General features: G+C 35.3%; 1 protein-coding gene across 1 annotated transcript in view; it reads right to left on the bottom strand.

Moving 5' to 3' along the window:
- Positions 1 to 2,425: 2,425 nt before the first annotated feature.
- Positions 2,426 to 10,097, bottom strand: part of LOC127870196 (zonadhesin-like) — a 54,192-nt gene continuing 46,520 nt past the window's right edge. The window contains exons 29-31 of the mRNA XM_052412852.1: positions 9,185 to 9,802; positions 7,058 to 7,208; positions 2,426 to 4,631 (exon numbers count right to left, since the gene is read on the bottom strand). Coding sequence (XP_052268812.1) covers positions 4,451 to 4,631; positions 7,058 to 7,208; positions 9,185 to 9,802 — 950 coding nt within the window. The 3' untranslated portion in view covers positions 2,426 to 4,450. The remainder of the gene's footprint in view (positions 4,632 to 7,057; positions 7,209 to 9,184; positions 9,803 to 10,097) is intronic.

The raw sequence follows: 10,097 nt of genomic DNA, 5'->3' as shown, positions 1-10,097 counted from the left end.
GCCAGAACGCGGCCCATTTGATTTTTGTTTTTGTTTTTATTTTAGTCTTAATCATTCGTGTCTTCATTGGTTATTTCTGTAAAATTAGCTTCATACGCTAGTTTTATCATTATCATCATCTCTAACCGATCAACAAGTTACATTCCCTACGCAAATACTATAATTTGATAAACGTTTCGCCGTTACCTTTATGTACATTCAGGTATAAATGTTTCTCTGTATGTGCTATAAGCAACGATGACATTCTGTAAAGTTTTTTTCTGCATCGTATTGTCGTATTTCGTCGTCGTATTATTGCATTGTCGCCATTGTATTATCGCATTGTCGCCATCGTACTATCGCGTTGTCACATTCGCGCCATCGTACTATCGCATTGTCGCTTTCGTACTATCGCATTGTCGCCCTCTGGATTTTAATGTGTAACCACAATGACCCTAACGGTATTCAGTAAGATTAGAATGGAGCCTGACATGTTGTTTCTTGAGCCCCTTTGTCTGATATATATATATACATGTAGTGTGTCCGGTTATGAATAAATACAATTACATGTAACCTCATATTAAATACGATCGTCATAAAGTTAAATAAATATTGTATAACTGTTATCCATCTTTCTGTACCTGTTTTATTAAAAAAGTAAACATATTGTTTTTATGTAATGGATTTTTATTAAGGTTAACATATTCGTGTATATGTTGGTTTGTATTTGAAGAAAAATAACAAAGTCAAACGTTTAGTATCTTAGTGTAATATCAAAATAAATGAAACACATACAACTTGAAAATCTTATAGCATCGTACATGCAAAATATGTTCATATGCAAAACTGCTGTACATTTACAAAGAAATATTGTAGTGAATAAACTATTCAAAGTACATTGTACAAAGTTTCATGCGTGTTCGCGTTATGGCACTAGATAGAAGAGGTGATCTTTTGTCTACTTAGCTTGTTTACTTAAACCCTCGCCGCACTAAGGCAAAGGGCATGAATGTTTATGGTTCGTTTTTACATATCAAACATGTTTTGCGCTTGCGTCCTTGCAAAATATATATATATATATATATATATATATATATATATATATATATATATATATATATATTATTTATTTATTTATTTATTTATTTATTTATATATATAAATATAAATATATAAATTTTTTACAAAAGAAAACTTTAATTTTAACCATAAAAACAGTACACTATATCAATAAATGTAAATTATATGTCTTTGTTTAACATTAAGACAAAATGCACAATAATATCGTTCGTGTTTATGCATAAATTTAAAAATGTACAGATGTAAATAGAATTGTAAACTTTTAATCCACACCATAGATTCACTTAGAAATGCTTCCATAACAATGTATGAAGTAAACGAAAAGAGTCCTATTGAAATCTAAGAATTAAAAAACCTATACTTGAGTAGTCCAAAGTTGGTACCAACTTACATAACTAAAAATACATATGTCCTGTAATGTATTTCTTACAAAACTAAACACAACCATATTAATGATTTATAGCAAAAAGTAATTTATCGTTTAATATTTTGTTATACGTGTTCCTGTGAGCAAATATCATGTGTCACTATTATATTTCCAACTTCTGTAACAATTAGTCGTCGCCAAGGTCATTTGAAAATTCGAATGTATCATTTATCATGAAGAAAAACACGAAAAAACAACGTCCAAAATACCAGATATAAATACACAAAATACCAGTAAACCAATACAATTAACCGCAATACATTAAAATTAAAAAAAATCCATATAATAGCAAAAAAGTATATACATCTACAATGTGCTATGTAAATGTAATTGTTTTGTAATTATGTAACACAATCAAAACGTTCAACATAACTTGTCAAACATCCATTATAACAATTGGCATACCAGCACGATCACGATTTTATGACTTTACACACTTGCATTCAATTTGGCTTCGTTCTGCGATAACCGGGCTTAATGCATGTGCGTAAAGTGTCTTCCCAGATTAGCCTATGCAGACCGCACAGACTAATAAGGGACGACACTTTCATCCTAGACTGGATTGTCATTGAGAAGAAACTTTTTTTAAGCGAAAAATTCCATAACATCGGCCAATGTCGTCCCTGATAAGCCTATGCGGACTGCGGAGGCTCAACTTGGACGGCATATTAAGCACATGGATTAAGCCCAGTTTTCACAGGACGCGGCTCTATTGTTCGTTGGTCCTCTCAACACATTGATTAATGTAATTTGCTTGAAACTTGAAACATAACGTTTAAAAAGTCACAACGCACTAGTTAAATAAAAAATGATTAAATAAAAAGTAATATAATATGGCAACTTTTACAGCAGTGCAACATAGCTATTTTCAGTTTTCTTTCCACATTATTCGATGCGCTTTCACGAACAATGCGTTATGTTCAGAATAGAACGAAATCGTTTTCGTCGTCACCTACGACGCGCGCGACCGGGTATGACGTGGACTCGTGCTCATGGAGATCGTGTACGCTATGGTGATTGGACAGGCCTTCTAATAATTCACTGGGTAGGAAAATCTCATTCTTGGCATTCTCAGCGTTTCTGAAACAGACAGAGACGCGAGATGAACATTTGTATTCATTATTAAGGTGTTTTATCGATTTGCTATATTTCTTCTTTGTAATTATTACTTACACGCAGAGAAGCGATTTTAAACTCTGGTGTTGTCCATACATGCTTTGAACGTCCAGTCAGTTAAATTGTATTTATCAATTAGGACACTGGCAGAGACGCGACTGTGCGGACAGCGCAAGGTTATCCCAGTTTTCCGAGAACGAGACTCTATTTATCTTAAGCTGCTTTTAACGTTCGTTTTTGTGTGATTAATTCTGATCAATGTGTACCCAAAGTCTGTTTTTAAGTTTCTTTGAGTTTAGCTTTCTATCTGCAAATGTTTTCATCGGCGAAAAACAAACGCGATGAGCATAAAGCAGTGATGTCAAATATAAGACACAAGGCGACTTTTATAATAGCAAGGTCCATTTCGTAGAATCTGAATATTTTTATAAACACTTTATTATTAGTTGATCTTAAATGCCCTTAAATCGCTAGTAAAAGTGTCTTCTATTTGTGTAACATTTCGGTAGTTCATAATTTGTCTAAAAAAACACACAAAAAGTCCGTATTGATTAAAACCTGTTCTTTTATCTTCCTAATTGTATTCAGTTCGAACTCTTTTGAACGCCTGTCCTTTCACGCGAGTCACTATCTTACAATGTTTCGCATTTTATCTAGATTTTAATGTTAAACAAAGCCATAGTATGTGATCGTGCTGGATTTAGTTTGTAATTACAGATGGCATCGCTGTTAGTAACTAAATAACGTCACTAGCATTCTATTCAGGTAGCATTTATAAATCCATTAATCAACATGTACACAGGTATACATTTATTCAAAAGTCGAATAAATCAGGTGCAAATATGGTAAAGCTAACACCAAAATGATAACATACATTGTATACATAAAACAACACTACAAATAAAACGCAAACACGACGAAATAACGCTACATCGCAAAATATAATACATAAATACATATATGCAAACAACTGAGCCGTCACTAAAAAACTTTCTATCATGGTTTATAGAAAAAAAAGAAACATCTTTTTAACCTGCAAACCCGTTCCACCAATAGGGAAAGTGTAATACAAATACATAGTTAATTATCTAGTTAATCAAAAATGATGTTGGTAACTAATTAATACACGTCACATTATAAACATGCATGCAAATAGTGAAGTCGTGCATGCAGTTTCGACACGTGCGTATTTCACACTTAAGTGAACATGTATATGTCATGCATGGCTTAACACAGAGCAAAAATGGCGGCCTAAATTATGACATGATTTGTATGTCATGCGTGTGTTTGAAACAGAACGAAGCTGTTCCTGTCGTTAACCCCTAACTTTAAAGGGACCTTTTCACGTTTTGGTAAATTGACAAATTTGAAAAATAAATGTTACAGGTTTGCAAATTTTATAGTAATGACATCTGCGAGGAAACAGTAATACTGAACACTTACCATGCTCTAAAATATCCATTATATGCATCTTTTGAAAATTTAAAAACCTGAAAATAATAAAGCGTTACGAACCCGAAACGATTTAATAATTTTTGGACTCATGTTGTTATAGTTAAAATTTTGACATAATGAGAATTGCTTAAATATGAAGTATTTAATACACCATTCACTGTATGAGCACGGATGGCCAATTGGTTTAAATGCTATTTAGTTCCAATGTTTACATTTATAGAATTTAAGGCATTTAATGACAAACTTCAATGATTGCCAAAACCTGTGAAAATGTCCCTTTAATAAATAATATGTATTCAATTCCATGATTTAAACATTAACGTTTTTTGTCTCAACGTGATTTTCTAAATGACTTTAAAGCATGTGCATGAAACGTTTTTTTCTCTTAAAATCTTAAAACAGAACGAAATCTTTCTCGTCATCTCCGTCTAGATTATAATTCGGGTTGGGAAGGCTGGTGGAGTATTGGCTGTGGAGGTCACGTGCAGACACTTGTGGTGTGTAACCCTTGTGCGAGAGACGCTCGAGAATGTCTTCCGGTATGTGGATCTCGCTCTTCGCGTCCTCCGCGCGCCTGTAAGCACGCGCCAGTGATGACGTAATTATGTGACATAGCAAATATACAACCTGATGACGTCATTATGTGAATTAGCATACATAGCACGCGCCAGTGATGACGTCATTATGTGACACAGCATACATAGCCCGCGCCTTTGAATACGTCATTATGTGACATAATATACATAGCACGCGCTAGTGATGACGTCACAGTGTGCATATTTAGAAAACCAACCACCACAGCGGCATAAACAGATACTAGGATATATTTATATATATATATATAGGAATTCATAACACCTGATGCCATGAGTACATGTTTGTGTCAATTCAGTAACGAAACATGACAAGCTTCAATTTAATCAGTTTAGTAAGAAGTTCTAGTTGTCCGCCTAGCCAAATACGGAAAATAATCTTAACAAAACATAACGTCAAAAAGAAAACAAAAAAAGAAACATTTGTGTCCCAAATGTATGACAGCAGTGTACATTTGCTTGGGTATGTGTCTTCTTCGACCCCTGTTCTATTAACGAGACTTCTCGAAGACTAGATTATTTGGACACCATGGACATAATTAATTGCAAATAACTCAATCATATTTGTGCCGTCAATAATGCGATCATAAACATACAAATATATTAATCAATAAAAAAACTAAATCTTCTACAGTAAAATTCGTTTACATAATTGATTCATGAGTTGTTAGGCAAATTTAACAAACTAAAATGTTAAGAATATATTAACGAGAGTATATGAAAATTTAGAACAGACTCTTTTCGATCGAGTTATGCTAAAAATTATATTACACGCATTATTCGCATGAAAACTTGTCTTTTTATTAGAGGTGCATTCATTTACCGATGTCGTATACCTAGTTTCCATTCCTTTCACCTCTGTATTAGGCAACGAAAGAAGGTACCATTCAATCAACATTTCATTTATTTTTGTTTTTGTGTAAAAATGCTTATTAACACTTAAGTCAGAAATTTACCCGATTAAATGGATTTTGATTTTTAAAATCGGCATTCGTATTACTTAAATTAGTTCTAAAATCAAATATTGCGGAAACTGTTTTCCATTGTACGACCCTAAATTTAGAATAAAATGTAACATCTTCATGAAAAGCATAGAATTTGAACAGTGTTTACATAAACCATAAACACTGGACGGGGGGGGGGGGGGGGCTTATAAACTCGGCGTGTAATTTCAGCACAATGCATACACGGTTTCGATATTCGTCTAAGTTATCATCATAATTTGATTATGTATGGCACTTCGGTTCATACAATAAACTTAACATGTATATAAAGTACATGTGTTCCTGTTTACAAGATTCTTGACTCACTGCACATTAAAAATATAAGTGCATTGAACACAATTTCAGATATATAAAAATATGTTGTTAAGTAAATTTTGACTGCTTACGGAAACGAGTTACTTAAGTCTCCAGCAGTAAGTGTTATGCACCTAACCGTTGTTGTTATTATGAATGTCCTAAAGCAAGAACAATTGCGCAAATTCTATTCTCAGTCAATTTTCCAGCAGCAAATAATTTATCTCAAAAATTCTCAATTCAATAATTAACAGCTATGTCGAAAACTACCTCATGTTAAGCGATTTGAATGCACTAAACTTTAAAAAACGTTTTTACTCGATGTCATTGAATTAGATCTAGCTGTTTTCGAAAACGTTATCTTAAGTGACATAATTATGTATCGCTGAAATATGATGTCATATGCGGACCAACGTGGCGTCATAAACCAGACGGAAACATGAGTGATACGGGAGTGACGGTGTATGTGTTCAGGTGAGTTATAGAGGGTGGAAGATGCAAACGCTTCTCACGTTTCCTGAGAGACGCAGAAATAAATATAATGAATATTAAATATATGTCAATATTATGCATATTTCACAAAAATATCGATTTGAAAGTCAATCGTACATCATAGTACATCATCGAATATAATCGTGCATGATCGTACACCATCGTGTAGGATCGTTCATCATCGTATATCAACTTACAGCACCAGTTCACGAATCATTATTCTTATTTTAAAGGAAGCACAGCACAGCACTATCGACTGATATAAACATTTCTGCTCTATCGGCCATATGATAACATATGATAATCCTCTAAACTACCATGTAAAAAGCAGAGCGACGAAAGTATAAGTCAATTGAAAACATGAAAAGATTCTCAGAAAACCATTTATCAGGTTATACTTAACGTTATACTGAATGTTTAAATCTGTGAAATGTTCCATTCATCGTTCATTCCATGGAAGTAAACATTGAATCCGTGTTCTGAGAATGCATGTGCGCAACGTGTCGTCCCAGATACGCCTGTGCAGTTCACTACATACGAAGGCTAATCTGGGACGACACTTAACGCACATTCATTAATCCCAGTTTCCCACACTGAAAACTCTTACTTATACGAACCTCATCTGATAGAAGCAACAGAAGGCGAAGACGATGATGATGACGAGGGCGCCGAAGCAACCGGCGGCGATGCCGATGATGGCGCCGGTACTCAGCTCCTCATCATCCGCTGTAAACGGTGCCGGGGGCAGGGTAGGGTAAGTGACCTTTGCTGAAAGAAGACGAATCTCATGGATATGGGTTCTGCTGTTTGAAAAATGGGCTTAATACATTTTCGTAGAGTGTCGTCCCAAATTAGTCTGTGCAGTGGAACATCATAATCCTGGATAACACTTTCCGCGTAAGCTGGGTTTGTACCAATACAAGCGCAATGCGTCGTTCATGATTAGACGGCACATGCTAATCTGAAACGACACTTTACGCACATGCATTACGCAGAGTTTTCCCACGGGGAGGCTTATACATTTTAAACCTATTTATGTTATTTGGAAAGCATTGAAAACCTCTGGCCTTTTGAGGAAGTATCAATACTTTTTTTCAGGTTGAATGAGTGCTTGGTGGCTTTTTAAGAACGCGTCTAGAGTGGGGACCGAACCTATAACACACTGATCGCATTTTAGGAACAGTATTCATCAAACAGGCAACCGCGAACTCAGCGAATCTGACATGTTTTTTTACATAGCACATTTAATGGAACGGCAACATGGTTTAAATTGCGTGTTTTAAAAGAGCATGTCGGGTCGTCTTAACGATTTGGAAACAATGTGGTATGGAATGGCAATACAATGTGGCTACGAATGTCGGCTTTCATTGCATTTATACAACAAGATTGCACGATTGTTTCTTCTATAGACGTGTCGAAATTATTATTCTTGGACACATTGTTTTAGTTTGCATTAACGGGTTATGAATTGCATAATAATGGCACTGCCATAATTGTTTTTTGACAATTTATGTTTGCTTGTTTACAACAGTTTCGCATTTGTAGACAATAACACAGTCTATGAAAAGCTGTGCTTAAAGTTCGCTATAAAATAAATGCTGGTTTAGTCAAATGACTATTATACATATAATCTTGATTTAGTGACACCAATGTGAATATTGTACAATAAAACGTGCAGTCAAGACACCGTGTGACCACTCAAGCTTAACATGCAGGCCTGAACAATAATAAGTTCTTAAAAATGAGGTTAAATGCGCTAAAAGAGTCGTTCCATATAAGCATGTGCAGTCCGAATAAGCCAGTCATGGGCGACACTTTTTGCTGTTAAGGTATGAATTGTTCCGTTTAAAACGTTTCTTATTATGGACTGCACAGGCTAATCTGGGACGACAGTTACGTACATACGTACATAGTTTTTATTTATTTTACGATAACATTTATAAACAGTCAGTGTGTCGTTTATTTATGGTTCGTCTGTATAAAACAAAACCTTGTGCGAGTGACATTAAAACGACAACGCACGAGCAAGCAATATGAAACAATATTTAAACTTTACATGTAACCTCAGTTCCCGACATTTTGTAAAATAAATTTCATAAACATATTATTCAAACTACGTCGTATTTAAAATCACTGTACCCGATGAAGTATTATATACATGGTATTGTTTACATCATTGTCACATATATGCAACAACATACGTGTCAGCAACTAGTATTAATAAGCATAGTATATACACTTAACCAAAACACTTTCTTTGTAATTATTTAACATGTAAGAAACACGCAATATTATTTCACAAAACATTATTGTTGAGTTGATTCCGCTCTCATTCCGATTAACTAAAATAATTAATCGAACAATTGCAGAAATAAATAATATAGTTACAGTATTTCATTTTAATGATACAATTATACTTTTAAGCTTCATATGACAGATATTAGTTCAAATGAAAAATAATTAAACTATTGTAATTGTTAATCCATAAACGCCTAGCGTATAGAAAAAAAGTCATTGGCAAAAAGCGTAGACCCAGATGAGACGCCACATGATGCGGCGTCTCATCTGGTCTGCGCTGTTTGCTGAGAGAATTTTCTGAAAGGAATATACTAAATATAGAAATAAATATACTAGACATCCCTAATTTTGGAAATAAACTGATCGAATTGAGAAGTATGGGCGAGTCCACTAGGCATAAATGGGTTAAATTTAAAAAAAAATGAAAATGTTATTACTCTACTCACCTTCGCACTTTCCTGTCGTCTGATCACACGTGCTGTCATTGCATGTCTCAAGGCAGTTTGAAATACACTTAGTCCCATACTTTCCAGCAACGCATTTTGTTTTGCAGTCTCCGTTTACTGAGGAGCACTGAAGTTCAAAACATCCGCTACATTGGTTGGCGCATGTGCTGCCGTAATAACCTTCAGTGCAGCCAGTACACAGGCCATTGGCGTCGCATTGCTTGTTGGCGCAATTAGTCGGGCAGGTCAAAACGCAGTCGTCCCCATAGAAACCGGTGTTGCAGCCGTTGTCACAGAAGCCGTTCAACTGTCCACATGTGCGACCGTTATTTCCTGGCTTACAGTTACCAGAACAAGTCGCGGTGCAGTTTGCCCCTCTGTATCCCGTCTTGCATGGGGTACACGCCCCACTTCCACGATCGCAACTTCCCGTAGCGCACTGCACGCTGCATACTGACTGACATTGTGCACCGAAGAAGCCTGCTTTACAGTCCCCTAAGCACGAACCACTGATCTCGTTACAGACGCGACCGGATGAAGTGGCCACACAGTTCTCACTGCATGCGGTGGTGCAGGCAGCCAGCCCATAGTTGGTGTCTTTACACTTAGTGCAGGCGCCTATGCAATGGTACAAATACTATGTATCAATGTTTTCACGACGCAATAATACCGCAAACTTTGACCACCCAAAAAACAAATTGACAACGCAATTATAACACAAGCTTGCCTCCAAATTTACTCAACGGCTCGAATTTCAGGATTCCTAAGCGATACACAAAATGTCTAGCAACTACGAAAATCTCTAACGCATATCTCAACCACATGTTATCCCGTTTAATCGTTTCGCATAAGTCTTAATCTCGAAAATGTAAATTAGAGCAGCACAATTGATTTAAAAAACATGAATGAATTA

This window comes from Dreissena polymorpha, chromosome 2 (assembly GCF_020536995.1).
Source record: "Dreissena polymorpha isolate Duluth1 chromosome 2, UMN_Dpol_1.0, whole genome shotgun sequence".
NCBI classification, from domain to species: domain Eukaryota; kingdom Metazoa; phylum Mollusca; class Bivalvia; order Myida; family Dreissenidae; genus Dreissena; species Dreissena polymorpha.
The sequence above is the reverse complement of the archived record's forward strand: the minus strand, read 5'-3'. Positions and strand labels throughout refer to the sequence as shown.